The following is a 22,388-nucleotide window of genomic DNA, read 5'->3' on the forward strand; positions in this document are numbered from 1 at the left end:
TCAAATGTACGTACTAGTGTACTAGTCTTCGCAAGTTATTCCCATTTACATCTCAAGCCAGATCACTAGATCAGCAGGCTTCATAAGCCGGCTGTATGTCAATTATCCCTGATTGCGCCCGGTCAAGTTTGCCAGTAGTCTCGAGTCTAACGAACGAAAGTTTAAATGTAAAGGTCTATATGTGTTTGGTCTAGTTGGGAAGATGTTTGCGAATATGAATATGGGTCAAGGAGCTCTGTTTGGTACTGTAGTCTGCTTTAGGTATGAAGTAATATATAACTTATGGTACGTCTACGTACGGACGCGATGACGGACAAAGGACGGAGACGAGACATGATGTGTGAAGTTGCAAAGAACCTTCGGTCCGAATTTTGACACATTGGTACATAAACATAACTACCTAACTACGGTAGTGAAGCCGGTATTTTAATATTAAATTCTTTCCGTTTCGAGCGACGCATAACTAGGTATTATTTTCTTTAATTTCCGTTACATACTCTTTGTGTTGAAAGTAAAATTAAAATGACAAATTATTTTAATTTACCATAAGATTATCTACTATTCACCGAGAAGGTTACGTAAAATACTTTAAATTGACTTTATTTATTCAATAAGTGCATGAAATGATTTTTATAACAAGAAAAAGGCTGAGACAAAATAATGTCAATGCTCTTTTTTCGTTTCCTACAGTCCACATTAAAAAATATCTATCCCTCTAACCTAACTATATGAAACATCTACACGATACGAGCACGTTAGCCTATTTAATTATAATTTTCCACGCGCCACGTAAAGACGGTCATCCGTGTATTAAAAGTGTTATAACCCGGTATAATTACGCAGTTACGGTCGTCTCTATGGCCCGCCTGTTATGGCGCACGTTCGTTATATGGTCGCATTATCCCGATAGTAATTAAAGGCGCGTTCTTGGGAATAGTTTCGCTAGATTTTTATGGACGTGAATGTATGAGAATACGAACTTTTTATTCATTTAAAGACTTCATATTTAAGTTTATATTTTTTTCTTTTTTTATAGTCCAATCACACACTCAGGGAGGGGACTGTATGTAAATATTATTTTTGTCTGATATTATAAGCTTAGGTTACGATGAGTCATGCATAATTATGTAAAAGACCCTTAAAATAAAAGAATAAAAAAAAATAAAAAAAATTATTGCAATTCACTATTTTTATTGTGAGATAATAGCTTAACTTCCAAAGAAAAGCTGTTTTAAACATCCAATATGTGTCAAAATATTGAAAAAAAAATGGTTCTAGATTTGTATTTAACTGAGTATCTGATTAGTAAAATATTACACCAAACAATAGTACAATACTTTTTCTACGGCAGTCGGGTAAAACACGATGTTTATCACGAAACTGCTTATCATAAAAGTCTGAATAAAGCTTATTTTTGTTCTAGCCCCACAAAACAGAAGTTTATGAATAAAATAACAAAGTTTAGACCGTATTGTACGAGTAACGATATCCTTTTACGACTTAGTATTATGATGAACACTGAAAACTGGCTGTATGCAGATAAGTAAATGTACGTCATAACACATGTGTGACTTAAGAAATACTGTTACTCATGGAGCAAACAAAGCTGTCAACAATGTGGGATAAATTATCCACACTACTGAATTACACTTGCGTCAAAGTCAGTGGCGTAGTGGTTTAGGTGATCACCATTGAGTTTCCTAAGTGTATCGGTGTCTGGTTCATCCCCAAACGAAACTAATTTTTGTGCGATTCACTTACAGTTTTTTGGGTCTGGCTATGCGTCATGTCCGTTGTTTGTATGTTTGTAAAAGTTCGACAAAATTATTTCTGAAGACGAAAATTGGGGTAGGAAAATTATTAAATTACTTCACTATTAATCTAAATTTTACTAACACACAACCTATGAAATGGGTAGATTTTCTTTAAATCACAACAACAAAACATTTATGTCAAAATTGTTCTCCTAACTTATCTCGTTTTGTTTTTCTATTTTTAACTGTAAAACAAACGAGGTGCGAGTGAACGTCTGAACGTGTGAATGAGTGAAGGTATGAACGAATGAAGTGTGGCTCGAGCACAGACGTGGAATGAATCTCTTATTCACGCGTACACGTGGAACTTGCCTTGATGAAATTACATAAGTTTCTGGGTGGCATATTCTTATGAAAAAAATGTTTTTTTCGGGACGAAAATCGGGATTAAAATTAATTTGTTTAGTACTTTCAAGCTTTTAGATCATAGAAATTATAGTGATTGCAAAATAGATAAGTTTTTGAATATTTTTTTAATTGCACAGTGTACTTAAAATTAATAGACTACAGCACTCTTAATCTGCACTAATCTGTTACTTTTGATACTTAATCTACAGAATCAATTAAAGACATTACCTGAAAAAAAACAGGTCAATTAGCCTGAATTTATACAAAAAGTATTTACGCTTGTAAAGCAACGATCAAAATAGTAGCATTTATAAAAAAACTTTTCATTCTATTTATATCTCGTATAAAACGGCAGTCTTTCAGTACATCACATCTACAAAACCAAATAAAGAACAGCACAAAAATAATACTAAACAAATGAATACCGACAAAGATATTTTCAATACAAACATGAAGTAAACGAAAGCAGAATTATAAAAGGATTAAAGTTCATCCCACTCCGGTGTTCAGAGTGTTCGGACAAATAAATGGGACGAACTTTTAATTAAAACTACTACTATTTTAGCAGCTATAATAAAAACGGCTGTATTTTATTAAGGAGTCCTTTATTATCTTAATAAATCTAAGTAGAGAATAGTTTGAATTTTATTTGTGTATTGTATAAAGGAATTTATTGCTATCATCAACTTTAAGAAACGCAAATTTAAGCGTAACGCAGCAAAATACCGGTATTTTATCAAATCTTATTATTTAAGATAGTTAAACAAATCCTGGCGAGGCAGGTCATTCCGTAGATGGGTGACCGTATAGTGGTATTTGAACTACTTTGAACACTAGGTTGACCATTAACCATACGAGAAAAGAAGAAGTTATTTTCTAAATATTTCAGTCAGAACACCTGTATGTAAATGTGGCGTCATACTACAATCTTCTTCACTTGGCTTGCTAATACTTTAATACAGACTTAGCTGAGAACACTGAACACGGCTGCAGTTGAAATTAATTTATGCTAACTTCAAGCTTAATGTACACAACTTATGTAAATGTTATGCTTGTATGTTATATAACGTGTTTTACATATGATGTACGTTGACAATATTAAGCAGGGTTTAATTAAACAGTGTGTTTCTAGATAATTTTAGATAAGTTTCAAAGTTCAAGCTATAGTAGAGACATTTAATTTTTTGTCGATCACCGATGCGAGTGTACGGTCTCTCTTATTGACAGCCACTGTAAAACAATATTTTCTCTCGAATCTTTTACTTCTACAAACGTTTTTTCTTCTCTTCATTGTGTATTATAAATACTATCAATCCTACTTTTACTAAGCTCGCAGATTAATAACAGGGATGGTAGTCGGTATTTCGATAGGTATGAAACACAATAGTATCACGATTTCTCAATCCCTTAGATATTTAAACCTAAAGGTTCCATTCATTAGTTCATTAACATGACCAAAAAAAATTTTCTTATTCCTTTTCGAAATATCATAGTAAACCACAATAAAACCAGACAGCGAAATAAGAAATAACCAAAAAGAACTGGAGCATCTCTTTCTCACAAATCTATTGACTACTTGACCAACTAAACCCTATCGAGAGCCTTTCGCTGCCTCGCGAGCACAGAGTAGTAAGTGGCTATAGAGCCTTTCTACATCAGTATAGAGTAGCTTCTATTTATTGCTAGACTATTAGTTCATTTTATCAATTTCATATTAGTGCACTTCGTAGCAATTAAAATAAATAAAAGCACTATGCATAAGTAGCATTTTTTATCATTAGAATGATTCGAACAATTTAATAAGTGCTTAGTTTCAAAAAACGTATAAAAGTTTGATCATCACTTCTTTGAAATATTAATCCGTATTATATTATCGAAACTATTACCACCTTTGAGTTACATGACTGGTATCTCAAGACCTTAATGGCCACCAATTTAAAGCTTATCAACACGACAAAATCTGGCCAAAACGTGTAACAAAACAAAGTAACTAAACAAGATCATGTTAATATAACATTGTGTGATGTAGTCTCTACCTACCCACAGAGCATTGAGGGGTGACATTGATATATGCAATCCGAGTCTGTATTATACAGAGACACGTGGCAAAGACGTAAGGTTTATCGGGGCATTCGAACAAGACAGAAAGTCTCGAAAATCAATCCCTTGGGATTAACTTGTACACTCACGTTATATGTGTGAAGGCTGATACGTTCATGGAATCGAAAATCTAGCTATACAGTTAAGTAGAGTTATTCCGTTCGGATCCACAATACTGATACCCCAGGGGATCAGTTGTATTTTAAAATTATATTCTATTCCGGTCTGATCCCCCGTATATAAACAACACAGTAAATTGAAATATGTATATACCCTGGCTGTCTATTATCACATTTTTAGGACAGTCAATAATAAAATATGTATACAGGTTCTATTAGATTATGTTATAGAATTAATATATTATTATTATTATTGATTCTTTTTATGTATATCATGTTTCATAACCTTTTCTTAGACATTTAGACAGAAGACACCTCAAATTGCATGCATTTGAAAATTGACAATTATATAATCTGACAGGTACTTTAATCATAATATTATTATATTATTGTACAAAATAATCCAGATTGCTCGTAGCACATTTTCTGTCCTAAATCTTTGTTAATTAATAAAGGCGAACGGCAGGTTTGTATGAAGAATTCGTACAGCTTATAAAATGTCATGTTTAGGTTTACTTTTTGTTTTAATGGGTCGCTAATATGATAGACAAGCTTATTTTAAAATTCTTATATTTTTAAAAGTTGGGAGGTAAAAGTTATGTCCATTTTTAGAAGCCCCGATAGTTCGCTAAATTGCTCAGATGCTGTCAAAACCACAATCCAAAACAACAACAAATTAGACGTCAGACAAAAAGTGACGTCTCATGAGATTTTCTTTTTCTTTAGCTGTCAACAAATATAAGCCATAAACCAAAAAATATTATTTAAATAAACAAATACTTTCTAATTAATCCGGACTTCTAAAAATATTACTCCCAAATAAAAATAAGTCACTTAGTCCCCTTAATAAGTGGTACAAATTCTGTTACGAAACAACACAAACTTTAAGCTGTACGAAATCTGCCAATCTCCTTTATAGCACTGTTCATACAAGACGTATATTATGTCAAGAGGAAATGATTAAATAAGTGGCACAACGTTAATTAAAATTGAATAATAGAATTTCTAGTGTTATAGGAAAAAGTAGCAGATAGGTCGCCATTTCGAAAGTTTTAACGAATAATATTCGTCGTTTCTAAATTTCTAGTTTTTGGATTTAAAATTGGGATAGTTTTAACGGTTTAGTTCACACTGATTCGTTAAAAGTTTCCATCAGGATTTTACTAACGATTTAGAAAAATGTTGATAACACGTGCCTGGAACAAGCGGGTATTTTGATATGTAAACTAAGGGATTAACTTAGTTAAACAGACACCTACCGTGGTTAGGATTAATCGAACTGATTCAAACTCGGTTTGTTTATTGAATTTGTGGGAGAACCGTGCGATGGTGGATGTGGTTATGTGGATATAGGTTGGTTGGTGATAATTAATTAGAAGCGGTTAGCGACATTATTATCAACTAGCTTGCTTAAAAACGAAATGCTGCCGCATCAAAACAACCGTCATGGTCCGAATACCAAAATGGGGGTCCAGACATACGTTCGAAGAGTCTAGTAGTCAGTGAGAGAGCCTGGGCTAATTCATAGGTTCCTTACATTATATGGACCACCGCCCTGCCGACACTGAGTAAAGTCCACAATTTCGAAAATAATAGTAACGCATTTTTTTGTTGTTTAGTCACTAGGCGGCATTGCCCCCTCTGTTGGAAACCAATGGAACATTCGATCAGGCTAGGCTGATTAGAAAAAGCAATAATCTCGAACGCCTGAAAAAAATACTATGTAATAACAGAAAATTCTAATGTTCCTCTTTTGTTTCAGAGTGCCAACTCCTCGTGGCTCGGTGTCCAGTACTGGCAGCACAAGCACTGGTTCTCGCCTGGCTCGGCTTCTCACGCAGGGAGTCAGGGGCACTCCTGAAGACATCGCCATTGATACACCCAGGCGACTTAGTTGGGAGCGGTAAGTACAATATAAAGATAACTTTTGAGAGCTCGAAGCGTTAGCATATTGAGGTTGAGGTATGAATAGTTTCTTTATTGTGTATTCGTCTTAATGGCATTGTAAATGGTGGCGCACTGTTATAATTTTCTTATTTTAAAAAGTCCTATGATGCTACAGCTTAAATGAAATCATGACTGTTATCAAAATCTTCCATCTATAATAGTCGCGTACTTTTCTAACTTATATAATTTTCTTATTCTGAAAGGTCTTGTGGTGTTGAGCATAAATTAATTTGTCATAACTGCTTTCAAAATGTTCTAAATCTACATATTTGTAAGGCAAAACTCTTAAACGCTTTATTATTTACCCTACATTATTAAAGGTCATCCTTCAAAGTTCTTGCTTCGAAAAATCGAGGGTTTGTCATGGTATCGGAACATTATAAATACGAATACCTTGGACTTTTTTTCTAAGACCACATCTTAAGTACCTACCTTATTTCTTACTTTTCCTATACAATAATAGAACTCTATGCGTAAACTACAATATCTATAGATTCAATTTCCTTTGATTCCATCGCTAGATAATAACATATTTTGTGACAAAACTTTTCATTACGCAATCTATTCGTGACAGTATAAGGCAAGTTCGTTATATCAAATGCAGTTTATTTGTCGTACTAAAAGCAAAATGTCTTTATTTTGTCTATCGAAAGTAAAATCAAAATCAAAATCATCCGGCCATCAAATTTACCGCCAGTTCGGAAGGTAGGGCCAATGAGAAGAGCTGGCAAGAAACCCCAGGCCACTCTTTTTAAAGGTAAGATTGTCGACAACAATGCGATTTGATGCTGTTAATTGGTTGCAAAAGTTTTACTCCTTACAAAATGGTTTCGTTGCGATCATAAATTATGGGTCTTCAAAAAAATGTGTCAATTTACTTACGTTTACTAATAACTATATTAATGTTATCATTTTGCTTATATGATCCAAACGTATTCGAAAATAGCGCATGGGATTTTGACTAAAAATTCAAATTTCTTCGAGATTTTACAACTGATAATATCAAAAGAAAACCGTAATTTTCGATCGTATGTAAAACTTTATGAAAGGATTCCCGACCCTTCATAAAAGGATTTCAATCGAAGTGCTCATTCAAGGGCTGTAGTAACCCACCGATATAACTAATAAACCCGTTTGACCCCACATATCAATGGTTCCTTAACAATTTATCTTTTGCTTCCTGTGCAAATAATCTTTATAAAAATTTAAGAGAATATTTTCTTTCAAATTTATTTCTCCATTCATATTAAACGACTTGCCCTGTCTAATATAATTTTCATTTCCACTTTCACACTGATTTCTTTTGTTTTTATGAAATTGGAAGGAAATGAATATATTATTATGTCTTTCTGTTTTTGATAGTATATAACATTATTTAATAATATTTCACATGCCGAACCTCAGTTAACGCGTATTTGATAAAAAATGTATTTAATTGGATAATGGCACAATATTTTGCTGAGACCAAATTGATACTTAGATTTAGTTGAAAATTCAACCACTGTATGAGATCCCAAGCAAATCTATGTAGCCGATTAAATATTACATTATTTTAATTGATCGCTAAGTAGATTATAATCTCCGTAGATATATTTACAACCATAATATTAATGTAACTATGTTAATAGCTTTAAAACAAACAGATTCTCATAGTTCCAAAGCTATGCAATTCACAATCAAGTAAGTTATCACAGAAACAATTCAAATGAGCAGAACAATGCAAGTCCCTCGGGAACACTTGCAGGATACGTCTTTGAATACAGCAAACACATAAAGTAAAGTTTGTTTACAATATTAATGTGTGTACCAACTAGTTTCTCATGAACAACTTTCCTCTCACAATCTACAAGTTTCGCGTATGTTTCTGTTCCCGTATTTACTACACTTTAAAAGATTTAAAAGTACTTGTAGGGAACAGTTTATACATATTTTCAGTTATATAACATAATATAGACATTAACTCTCTTATTCATAAAAATATATGAAGTTATGAAAGGCTTATAAAGCGTTTTGTTTCTTTTACTCCTTAGCGAAATGAAAAAGAGAAAACATATTATAGTAGTTTTTTAAATTAAAATAGGTTTATAGTGTGTTTATGAATAAGAGGGTAATCATTTGATTGATAGAAGAGTGGCGTGAAATTCGTTGCATGAATCCAATTTTTGCCTGCGACTATTTCACTTTCGAATATGCTCGTATTTGTATACGGTTATATATAAGTGTGTTTTATAGCATAATCAATGCATTTAAGAGTTCGTAATAAACCGTTTGACTAAACTTTCTTGTGTTTTATCTTAACTAGATATAAAAGAGAGAAAATATTGAACATTTTGCTGATTTCCTCCTGTCTATCTATATCCCTGCGCTCCAAAAGTCAAATACAGGATGTTTGACAACGCTGCAAAGTTGAAATGGAAACGGTCACATGTGGTGCATGTCGAATGAGCTGTGGGCCCAAACTGAACACATCCCACTGAGATAAACTACGAGTATTGACTAGTAATCATAATTTACATATAGTTACGGTAAAAAGAAAAGATGTTCGTTAAACTATATTTAAGTATCGATCAGCTTTTGTTTTTTTTTATTTTCTATAGCTTTTTAAAAGTTTAATCTCATCTTCTACTTCTGGTCGAACGTACAAATGAGTTTTAGAGCCATTTTTTCATATAATATAATAATCATGAGATAAATATATAAAATCTTAGCTAAGTATTTAAATAAAGTGTTTACAATAATTTGGAAACATCGTCTTTACAGCGGGTTTTCTAACTCCATAACAAACTTCAACATCAACAATCAGTTTTAAACAATTTACAGTAGGTTTATGTCACAATCTTCGCTAATCCGTAATCGTTTACTTTAATAAGTAAAGCAGTCAAGTAATAATGTATTTATGTAGTAATACAAGTTAGTATAGTAATACAGCCTACGTCTAACTCGTGCAATAAAACGTATGTAGTAACTGATTGCGTAGGAACCTTGTTTGTGAGTCGTGGGACTAAATCACTTGGTATAAACTCATCTTGTGCGAGATATTATGTACCTGTATTTACCTAGATTACTAGGGAGGAATAGCAAGAGTTATACTGTTATATTGACTTATGTTATTAGGCATGTGATTGTATTAGACATTGATGCTAACAGAATGCTTGTTTTCGGTATTACAGGATTTGCTAAGAAGAAGCTGATATTCTAGTAATTGAAGTTAATGCATTAATTTACGATGATTAATATTGTCTCGTCTCTTTAGACGTCGAAGTTCTTCGAGTCTCTTTAGTTACTAGTTAGCCCAAAGGGGCTATCACGTCTCTCATTTGACAACTAACTGAAATCGACTATGCTGTTCATTATTTTCTCCCTTAGATCATTTTGATTATCACGTTACATGTCCATTAAATAAGTGGATTTAAGCTCATACTCCGTAATATTTAATTGTTCTGTAAAATATCATACCAAATTAGCAAACCTTTTAGCAAAATAGTACAACTACCTATTAAAATTCAAGAAACAAAAACACAAAATCCAACAAAAAAAAATTACATATTTTAATATTAAACCAAAATGACTACGCGAAATAATCAAACCGCCACTCCTTCATATCGCGTGACTTGTCTCACACTACTCTATTATATTCGCATACGGCTGCCATTTACCTGATACACAAGTTCAAGGTCACAAAGGTCTGCATCATTCCAAGGTCAAGCTTTGTCACTGCAGCTTTAAAGAACGAGGTGACCTTTGACATTGACCCTGCAGTTAAGACGATTGCATAGTGAAAAGTGCTCAAACCGGTCGCTTTTCATGGCTTAACCTTTTAGTGTTAGCGGTTGAATGTAATGCAGGTAATAACTTAACAATTAATTAAAACTGCATGATTTACCCCTGGTTTCTGAGTACATTTAGCGTTACTTTCTCTATTCAATGGCCTTTTTTAATAAGTTTTAACGCTATTGAATAGATAAAAGAAACCGGGGGTGAAACAAATATAAATATAATAAAATGTGTGTAGATTAGCGTGGTGAGGCTGGCGAAAATATGTATAAATTCAAATTGTACCGAATTTTATTTAGTGAATATGAGTAAGCATTACATACTAACACAATTTTCTGAAATATCTTAGTAATTGTCTCAAATTATACCTACCTGTGCCAAAACGTCAAGCAAAGCGACAATAAATGCATAATCGAAGTTACTGCCCATACAATATGAGATAATGTTCACGCAACGCAAATCTATACTAATATTATAAAGCTGAAGAGTTTGTTTGTTTGTTTGTTTGTTTGTTTGAACGCGCTAATCTCAGGAACTACTGGTCCGATTTGAAAAATTCTTTCAATGTTAGATAGTCCATTTATCGAGCAAGGTTATAGGCTATATATCATCACGCTACGACCAATAGGAGCAGAGAACCAGTGAAAAATGTAACAAAAACGGGGAAAATTTTGACCCATCCTCTCTTATTCACATAAGAGAGGATGGGTCAAAATTTTCCCCGCAAGCGAAGTTGTGCGGGTCAGCTAGTGTTTAGAATAAGCAACAAACGCTTTGGCTTGTAACAATTTTATTTACAAAAAATCAGAAGAGAAGAATAAATATTTCATTTACGCAATTATGAATACAAGAACCAGAATTAACATCCATAAAATAATTCCTTTAGCAATTTTAATCGCGATTACGATTCATCATTATTCCGCGAGATTAATATTCTTTTCGGCAAGAGAGCGGTTTCGACAAGTTTTTAATTAATATCTCGTCTTAACGTCGAGCCTGTTAATCTCTGTTCAACTGACAGGTATTATCTTTTGCTGTTTCATCTTTCATTTGATATTTTTGGCGGAGTTTTATCGAAGTTCGTTAATTTATTACCAGTTAAAATTGGGGAATAGACAGGACTGCCTCTGTGGTGCGGTCGACAGTGTATCCGACTACTGTTCCTGAAATCTCAAGTTCGATTCCAAGGCTATTTGTTTTGTCTAATTTATATTAGGATATTATTCAATAGTAGTTCGGAGTTCGGTAACGTGATTCAAAATTGGGCGGACACATGGGACTTGCATTGTTAATAGCGATATAGTTATGGATATATTTGAGACACCTTTTCTTACCCGACAGTATAACAGATGTGATATTATGTATGTACGTATGTATGGTATATTCCAAATATATCATTAATACATACTATATAATTTGTACTGCGGGACTACTATGATAGAATAGTTCCGGTTCCTGTCCTTTGGGGACTTGAGGGATAGACCCTAATCACAGTGCAAAGAATGATAGATATGGTTTTTGGACGTATTAAAACGAATATGCAATGCGTTTTAGAATAAACTTCTTCTTACTCTTATACACATTTCCTATCATGTGAAAAAGAATTTCAGAATAAATCGCTTAGATACCGTAAAAGAGAAACAAATTAAAAAACACAATAGGTAATCTGCTACAGTGATATAGTACTTAGTTTATTGATTTCGTAATATTAATATAGTGACGAAACAATGTCCAATTAAATATCAGAACTGTGATGGTTCAGGTGGTAGACCAAATAATGTTTAGAGACTTAAGTACATTTGCTAATAAACCTGGCTGCTTACAAGCACAGTGTTCTTGAGCTTTTTTACTGTACAGCATACAAATTACGTGTTTGAGTCTAGAAAAAAACACAAATTTGCTTAAGAAACTAGGGTTTATTGAGAGCTGAAAGATAGGGTCTAGATACTCTAGGTAACTATAAAAATAGAGTAACTAGAGCTACAGTAGGGATTTTTACCCAAGAAAAAGGAGAATATTACTGCGTTATGGATAACAATATGCTTCATAAAAAATACCTACTAGAAAAGATCAGTCGATAATATACATTTGGAACCGAAACTTATAGTAACTTTTATCGACATTTTCATTTTCGGGAAACGACCTAGAACGCGAGTGGGGATTAGTGTGGAACTCTCGTAATATACCTACTATTTAGCTTACATAGAACATTACAATATTGTTTATTCAATTATAAAATAGAGTTCTAGAATACCGCGTACATGCACTTTACCATGGAATGCCTGACGTTTCAACGCAGTTTATACTGGCCGTGGTCGCCGGCTGACCGACGCCGAACCATCAGCATTTTCCAGAATAAATTGTAGTAATTATATTATAAAGTATAGTACAAATAGTCGCCTAAAAATTGCGTCACATGTTCTAGTAAAATTCAAATCCAAACAACAAACAAACAACACACCAACAAAAACATTCTCACACGAGCCTTAAATAAATGATGCAGAGGCCTAATAAAACAAAAGTAAGTTAACAGGATAGACAAACACACAAGACAATACAAACAACTTGTTCAAACATGGCGGACAAGTGACATGTTGTACACGGTTTGTGCCCAGTATTATATATTATTAGGTCGGGGAAAAAGTCTTTTCGCATTATAGTATGTATGAACTTGTAACAAAATCTCTTTGGCTTCAAGAATCACAAATGAGTACACGTTTCATTAGGTTTCTTTCAGTGAGCTCGTGAGGTTCCCAAATATCGAGCTTTTTTGTGTAAAAACAAAGTAAGCTAACAGGATAGACAAACACACAGACAAGACAATACAAACAACTTGTTCAAACATGGCGGACAAGTGACATGTTGTACACTGTTTGTGCCCAGTATTTTATTTTGGAAGCGTTATTTGATACTTGTTTTTCGTCTAGAAGGATTAGTATAGCATAGATTTTAGATGTGTTATTGAGGAAAATATGAGATAGCGAAGGTCAAATCTATGATGGATGAGACTTATACCTAATAATGTTATCAAATAGTAACAAATTACTGGTCTGATAGTGTTTAAATCCAGCTTGGGAGTCAACAGCAACCGTTTCCTGGATTTCCCTGAAACACAATCCAAATCAAATTCGAAAAATAGCAATTTCATAAGGAAGGATAATAATTTTAATTGGTCATCTGCGTGCTTCGGAGGGCACGTAAAAAATCGGTCCCGGTTGTTATCAATAAAGATAACCGTCGTTAAGCCACGTCAAGAGCCTTTGGCCGGCTAGAAAAACTTTGACACTAGAAAGTCAAATATTAACACTCGCATTTCTCAATAAAATACTTTATTTAAAATATCTTAATACTAAACGAGTGCACTGTGGAGCGTTTGATGCGGAACAGAACTTCTTAGGTCTAAAGACATGCACTAATATTTGGATATGAGCTTTACATGTGTGTATCGGTGAGACCTCACCTCATGGAGTCTCATGACCAGTAGCCAGAGGGAATGTCCATTACTTTTATTAGTTATGGAGAAATGGATTAGCTTGCGTTGCTATGGCGAGTGGCGTGATGCGTTTCAGTTTACTAATATCGTATGATGCATGGGACTGGGACGCATAACTAGGTTGACCACTAACCATAGGATAAGAAAAAGAAAAATAATTCTTTAATAAGTAATTCGATCCCAACAATTACATTTTAAGGAGATTTAATAGTAATATTATACCTAACACTAGTTCAATAGCCTTTCAGCTTTTGACGGTAATTTTCATTTTAAAATGTATACGCATTCATTGTTATTATGCTATTAACGTGGTCGTACTGAAACTTTTATAACATGTTAATTCGACTAGCCCTCTATTTGCATTCGTTAACTTTTACTAGTTAAGATAAACGTGTTGTGAGTTTCAAGTGCGGATCAACGAACGGTAATGACTTTTATAATTCAAAAACATTTGCAATCTTGCTAAAGTTATTTATATTTTTTTATTAACTTAATATAGAGAAAACACTATTAAATTATATTACAATATTTTTACGATTTAATTTAAAAAGTATCACTGTAGACTTAAAACAACTCAATATTATGATGATCTTTATAACAGCTGTATTTTTCATAAAATATAAATATCAAAATAGGAAAAGCTTTTAAACTAAACAATTTAAGGCATCCAAGAACCTTTTTCTAGCAACAACCTGTAGTTTGTATTTTATCTTTATTTTACAGCAATTAGCCGTTTCCATTCTAACAATCAACAATACAAATTAGAGACACCATACTACATCAATCATTACTCCTAATAATACGATACCTATATTTTTTGCTCACACAATTCACAGGTACAAAAACACACATTTCTACCTGATTGTATTCGTGATACATCATGATCGAACATCGCAGATGTAATGTTATGTTTACACGATACACGCACATTGTATGACACGAACTATGTCTTGATTGACTTCGAACATGTCATAGTAACATGACAGTGAGCTTGTATAGCTTTATTTAGCGAGGTTTATGACTAGGAGGCTATGTTTTATTTTTATGATATACAAACTGTAAGAATACACTGAAATAGTAATAATTTAAAATATACAACAACAAATTCGGCGCGATTAAAACCTTTATATTTTGTAATTGCGTTAATTTAAAAGCTGATCGTTTGGTCTCCTACATTATACTGCATTATATGCGAACTTGTGACCATAAAACCAATCAAATCTTCTATTCTTAAATACGTTTTTTTGCAAATGAGAAAATTCTAAATCCCAACCAGACATTAATATGTTATTTGACATTAACAAGCAATAAAATGTGTCCTTATTTGCAAAAATACTTCACTGTGGTAAGTTTTGACACGCTTTCAAAACTCGACAGAAACCGTGTATTTAACAAAATTAGTATTCTAAATGTAGGAGGATAGATGCTCACGAGCCGACCGTCCCAAACATAAAGTAATCTCGGTGGGCGCAGGTCCCACGCAGCGACAGTCAACATACGGTCGTGTTGACTCCACAACTATTTGACACCCTGACAATGTAAACAAAACTGACACGTCATGGGAGATAACTTTATAAGCTAATAAATAAATTAAGATTTCCATTGGGTTACTTTTACGTTGGTCGCATTCATCTTATCAACTGACCAAACAATGAGATGTCTTTAATATTTTTAAATAAGATTTATTAAGATTAGATAAGGTAAATATGGCACTGTAAGTTGTTCAAAGAATTTAGGTATATGATAAAATTTCAGTTCCATCTCAGAGCCTTTGCAGTCGTAAATTATTCGATGTTAATTAAATTAATTTGGCGGATTAAAATATATACATTTTATAAAAAATAAATTTAACCCATTAGGATCCTACTGCTGGGCACGAGTCTTCTCCCGGAATGAGGGAGGAACTAAGCCTTTGTCCACCACGCTAGCGAAGTGCGGGTCGGGGATCAAAATTATGACAATACTAGCTGCCCCGCGCAACTTCGCTTGCGTCACATAAGAGAATCATAATTTTCCCCGTTTTTTGTAACATTTTTCATTGGTACTCTGCTCCTATTAGTCGTAGCGTGATGATACATAGCCTATAGCCTTCCTTGGTAAATGGGCTATCTAACACTGAAAGAATTTTTCAAATCGGACCCGTAGTTCCCGAGATTAGCGCGTTCAAACAAACAAACTTTCCAGCTTTATAATATTAGTATAGATTAAATACTTAGATGAAATACATGACAGTTTGTGATCGCTCTACATATCATCTCGACGACTATTTACCAAATGTACTTAGAAATACCGCGTCCATATCTCAGCTGACCACTGTACAATAGACCCAAGACCCACACATGCACACTATTTACAGTCCGTACAAAATCTCCGCTCACATCCACTCGCTACGATTAATGTAGCCGATTTATTTGTTGCTACGACAATTGCTGTGCTACGTGTCTACGGCAGTGCTACGTGGTGCTACGACAGCAAAGGTTCTACGATCTAGCTTACTATTGCTACGTGACTTTATACCTTAATTTATTTTATGTTGGCATTTTCAAATGGGTTTCACTTTCAGAATATATTTTCCTTTAACTAGATGAATTTAGGTCGAGTTTAAATCAGAGTAATTTTGTATTAAAATCTGAATCCCAAGTGAGAATCCTTTTTCGGAAAAATAAGATAGCAACAAAAAATATAGCGAGTAAAGCCGCCAATAGCCAGTAGGTATTAATCCAATACCCAATAAACATTCGTAAAGGTCAAAACTATTAGCGGGCTTAATATAATCCCTGATTTCCCTAATCCCAAAGCTTTCTCATTTTCCTCGACAGCCGTTACACGTAAAATGTCGCATTTATATCGATACAACGTTTTGCTCACTAACTCGTGTACATTTCTTATCCCGTATAAAATGCAATATTTTAATATCAACTTTTAAATTTCCTTTCACGCCCCTTTTTTTAATGACTTTATTTTTCACTGTGTTTCTGACCAGAATTTGCTGTATTGTACATAGTATGTGGTACTCGTAATGAGTACTAATTAAAAATGCCGGTTTCCACTACTTTTGAACAAGGGTCAGATAGCCCAAACGGAATTTTGACAGCGGTTTCATGCGTTAGCTGTCACTTTACCCAGTCGATAGATTATTATTTGAGACTTACCCATAACGTGGCCCTAAATATAATTGAAATTATTAAAATTGTAAAAAAATTAAACTCTGAATGGTATTTTAATAGCTTCAACCATAAAATCGTAACACATAATTCCATAATTATGCCATGTTAAATTTAATTTATGTAAATTATACCTATGACGGAGGTAATGAGCCATCAAATATTTCATTTCCGTTCAGAGAGTGTACGAAAATTCGTTATGCAGTGAACATTACAGTCACGCGATGTGGGAAAAAGCGAAAAGAAAATTTTGCTGTAGAAAGAAACGTGCTCGCATAAAACTATTAAGAAGTTTATGTATAGAGGTTTAAGTAAGAAGTTGAAAAATACATATAGGTAGATAGATAGACACAGGTTTTCCTACAATGTCGGTTTCAGTACACCGCTTGCTCAGAGCGATTTAATGACTTTACTTCAGAAACTGCTAAAAATCTCTCAGACATAACTATAAACTAACTAAACTCTCAGATATAAACTAAATAACATTTAAGTTTTCTTCAAGCAAATAAATAATGTATTATAGGGCTCCATATCGGGTAACCGAATCCCATATTCAAAATGCTAGAACATACATCGTAATGTCGTTTCCCAGAACTTTCGCGGAGACAAAGAAACACACTTGTAGCAACAATACAGACGTTCTTTGACAAAAATCTTTTTAAAAACGCTCTCAAAGTAACAAAGTGTACAGCGTAAACAAAATTTCCCAGCCACATATAAATATGAGATGAGTAAGACTTGTGTTCTAACAGAGATGAGCGAGGGAAGCTGTGCTGAGATAGGACACACATGGGATTGGCTGCTTTACTTTTATGCCACGCTACAAAAATGTAATTCTATTTTATTATGATAAGCGATATTTTTTAAATATGCGTGACATATAATTTAAAACCTTAAAATTATTGCATTTAAGGCGGTATTTTAAATCTTTAAGGCAAATGTTGCCTATTCAGAAGAAGGGTCTTCTTCACACAAAATGCTTTAACGATATAGTTTGATGCTTTATACACTAAATGGTCATATCTTAATATGAGAGGGACGCGACATTGCATTCTTTAAAATACAGTTTAAAAACCCAGCCCAGGACTTCTGACCATCTTAAGTTAAAATTACCATCGATAATGCATATAATCTTTAAAGTCCCAGGTTTTAAACCATTTGTAGACCCTCAAATCTTGAAAATAATTATGTGGAATTCTAAAAGTGCACTCTGATCTATGTACTCTGACTAGTAGTATATACCCGCTTCCTCGCCCATCTTCAATGTAAGCGCAGTGTAATCGCCTCGAGCTTCCATCGCGTCATCCGTCAGTCGAGAGTGAAATGTCGTGAGTTATTCATACTGCTTCATGTCTAATGTCAAGTGGGTGATGGAGCACTCGCAAACTCGTAAGAATAATGTTTGGAAATACACTTAGAAGCATTCTGCATTTGGTTTAGATGTAGAACTAACTATACTTAAATGATATTTTCTGTTAGTGTTATTAATTTCCTGTATTTTGTTATGTACCTACAGAGTTCCTTTTATGTCGCGGTGAATTAAAACTAAAGAAACAGACTGTAGTCAGCCCCGTGACAATAATCTATTTGTATATTACGCAATACTTATACCACGTAATACTCGTTTTCCTAAACGCTGCCCATGAAAAGGGTATCGAAAAATTAAAAATCAAGGAAAATGGCGTGATTTTTTGTATGTTACTATATTAAACATAATATTAGTACTTATAGATGCATATGCACATAAAATAAAGAATAAAATAAAATCACGCCCTTTCCCTATAGGTGTGGATACAGGCAAACTAATGTTGTAAAATGATGTTGTATAAAGAATCGACTAGCGCCTTTAGAGTTTTCCGCGATAACATTTTTTTTTGCCATCTTATATTAAATATCAAACAGTCGCTACTTGTTAGTATAGAACGCATGACATCGCGCTACAGATACCGTTAAAGTTTCATCATCAATTCAATCTGACCTTTGTTAAATACAATATAATGATAGCTCATTTCCCGGCAGTACTTGCTACAATTTAAAACCGTTGTGCACTAAATGGAGTACTAAAATTACGGGTCGTTAACAATGCTTCACGAGTTAAATGTGCCGTAACATTTTAAACAAAAGATTTTTCAGTCTTTATTACCTCATAATTATGAGATTTTTTGCTATAAATGAGAGTAATTTCGAGGCTAACATTTATTGTGGATACTACATGGATGACTAAAGCTTTGGTAGAACAATGTTGTAACTCATACTTACCGGAGATAGCGATGCAACTTTTTGGATTTGATACCATAAGGCTTCTATTTAGAGTAAATCACTTTCTAAAGTTGAATATTGCTTTTAAAAAATGAATACTGAAAGGCGTTGCATAAAATTAAGGCCTATTAAACAATATAAAATATTGTGCTTCGGTGCTTTTATTAAAATATTAGAGCGCATGTCTTCAAAATCTAATTTAAATATGCTAACACTTGCTTATATAGTTTTGATTGAAAATATTATTTTTCCATTATAACATGAAACATTCGTACAAAAACTGTTTTATTTTTTAGCTATTAGACATATTTTTTGTGGAACGTACATAATATCACGCATATTGTACCCAAAGGGTTAGACAGAGGTACATATTATACACCCAAGTTTCAACATTATAGTCACATGTAATGGGGGCGAACCTATTGCAATATAGAGCACGATACCAAACTTTAGGCTACAATTGAGAAACGTTCTACATTTAATTAGAAAAAGACCAATAGGACTTTGCCGAACCCGAAAATGGAAAGCCTCAAATTTCAAAAAACCGTTTAATTTTAAGGTACTAGACACATTTTTGTATAAAACTAAGCGTTTATTTGCTTTAAAATTAATTGTTATATCCTTGAACAGTAATAATAGTGTTCAGAAACTTCCAGTAAACATGTACGTGATAGTTTCGTGTACACTATGAATTTAAATGTAGCATTTAGACTACAGCCTTGCTGTAATATCCTGTTACGAGACCGTTAGCCAAATGTTAAACAGTTTCGAAGCTATATAATTTTAAATAAAACTAACATTTACCCAACCTGTACTTGGCCAGTGTCGTAGACTCAAGGCCTCATTCTCTCTCATTTCGGGGGAAGACCCTTGGACAGCAATGAGTTAAACACTACTATTATTATTGTATACGGGTCTTCTCTCGGAATTAGACAGAAGTAAGGTAGCAAGATCACAAGTTAGCAGACACTGACTAAGTGCGGCTAGCATTCTTTAAAGACTCTCGGATATGATGAGTGCATGATGTGATTCCTATATTGATAAAATAGCCACGTTTCCTCCTGAAAATTTTGTGTTAATAGTGAAACAAGAAATGATTACATCAAATACAATGTTCAATTGCATCAAAAGTCTGGATCTAAGATATAGTCCCTAGGCGGAGAATACTTGAATTACGCATACAAAAATCATTGCTGTGATGCCTTTATTTAGGCACCATATTACTTTAGTGTGGGTAGCATTCGATTGTGCTCCAATCATCGATTGAAAATCATTTTAGTATTATGTACATCGCTTCACCACTTCTATTCGTTTAATACAATTTGACAAGTACAAGTACTTATCGGAAGTTCACGCGATGAACATGGACGTTGAGCCAACACGCGTCGGTGCAGATCACACGCGTGACTGCGTACACTGCGTCGTAATGTTACGTTTGTGCGTCTCTGTTGAAATGCGACTATCCGTCTATAAGACACTAGCTGACCCGCGCAACTTCGCTTGCGTTACATTAGAGAGAATGGGTCATAGTTTACCCCGTTTTTGTAACATTTTTTACTGTTACTCTGCTCCTATTGGTCGTAGCGTGATGATATATAGCCTATAGCCTTCCTTGATAAATGGGCTATCGAACACTGAAATAATTTTTCTAATCGGTCCAGTAGTTCCTGAGATTAGCGCGTTCAAACAAACAAACTCTTCAGCTTTATAATATTAGTATAGATGTGTAGAGAATATTAGTAAGGAAATGTAAAATTGTTTTCGATGGTGATGCCATTGCGTGCTAATTGGTGGTGATAATGAAGATTGAGGGGCAACTTACCCACAATTATTGCAATTTTATTATCTAGGCTTATATATACTAGTTAAAATTGACTGATTGGTTGTTATATAATATATAACAACCAATCAGTCAACCAGAATCTTATAAAGACCTAGCGTTAATATCATAGCTACTTTCGAGTTAGAGTTTTCAAGGGACTCTAAAACGGTATTGTCAGTAATCTTCAATCAAGACATCTATACTTGATCCAAGTTCTTATAGAACAATGCAATAGTCAACTGTTTATACAAACTTTGATGCATCAAGTCAGGGAGTTTGATAATATGTTGATGGTGCTCAATGTTGTAACATTATACATCTCTAAATTCTTTATCTAGAAATTCTTTTATTATATCCATTATCTAAACATTTTTCTCACAAACATTAATGTACCTAATAACGCAACATGAAATATTAAAGCGTTGTCCTAATTCTATTACCTCAGTGTTCATACATTTTAATATACATTTCACCTTGAAACGACGCTCAAGTGATAAAATAAAAACTGGCCAAGTGCGAGTCGGACTCACGCATGAAGGGTTCCGTACTATCATCTATAATAGATAATCACGTTTGAAGCGTCTACCGTTTTTAATATTGAGCAAAAAAAATACAAAAAAAAAACAACTTTCATATATATTTTTTTTATTTTGAGTATTTGTTGTTATAGCGGCAACGGAAATACATCATGGGTGAAAATTTCAGCTTTCTAGCTATCACAGTTTATGAGATGCAGCCTGGAGACAGACAGACAGACAGTGGAGGCTTAGTAATAAAGTCCCGTTTTACCCTCTTTGTACAGAACTCTAAAAATAATAGCTCTTAAGACAAGCAGTACTTGAAATTATGTGATACGACATTGTGTGAGGAACAGTCATAATATGATGGAATGTCAAGGTTCCTTTTTACTACCTGTTGTTTATTAAACTTGTTAGAAAGAAGAGAAATGGCAGTTTATTCTTGTAAGTAATTGTTTCGTTTTGCAGTAATTATGGTAGAGATAAAAATAGACTCAAAGTTGTTAGTTTGTCCTCGTAGCGTTTGATGCACGTTGTTAAAAGTGCCTTATGTTACTGCAAGAGGATACTTGGTGAATCCTAAGATATTCCAGTAAAAACTAAGGTTTAGTATGCTTTAACTAGCATTCACCGGTTACAGTCGCTGACAATGGTACTTGTATAATATTTTTTAACAATAACCTATCTTTTTAGTTAGGGTTATGTTAAGAGCGACTTTATAAGACTTTTAACGGTTTTCGTAGTGTGCTTTACTTTTTCCCCTCATGTCAGCTTACTTGCGTCTGTGTGGGAACTACAGTTTATAATAAAGCCGCCTCGTGTTTCACATTTTCTAGATAATAACTTAAAACCATTATATGCATGAACCCACATACATTTTATTTTTAGAAGCTAAGCTGCAGTACAATAGTCTCAGACAATTACCCCATTAAACCCTTGCAAAAACAAAAAGAAACCCCCACGTTGATTACGTCATTACCGGGTTGTTTATCTGAAGGGTGCCATTGTCCGTGACACCGGATACCCGGGC

At 33.7% G+C, this 22,388-nt stretch overlaps 1 protein-coding gene across 1 annotated transcript in view; it reads left to right on the top strand.

Moving 5' to 3' along the window:
* LOC142974909 (uncharacterized) overlaps positions 1 to 22,388 on the top strand; it is a 196,029-nt gene that overhangs the window by 150,683 nt on the left and 22,958 nt on the right. Inside the window, exon 5 of the mRNA XM_076117479.1 lies at positions 6,144 to 6,284. Coding sequence (XP_075973594.1) covers positions 6,144 to 6,284 — 141 coding nt within the window. The remainder of the gene's footprint in view (positions 1 to 6,143; positions 6,285 to 22,388) is intronic.

Source organism: Anticarsia gemmatalis, chromosome 8 (assembly GCF_050436995.1).
Source record: "Anticarsia gemmatalis isolate Benzon Research Colony breed Stoneville strain chromosome 8, ilAntGemm2 primary, whole genome shotgun sequence".
Lineage (NCBI taxonomy): Eukaryota > Metazoa > Arthropoda > Insecta > Lepidoptera > Erebidae > Anticarsia > Anticarsia gemmatalis.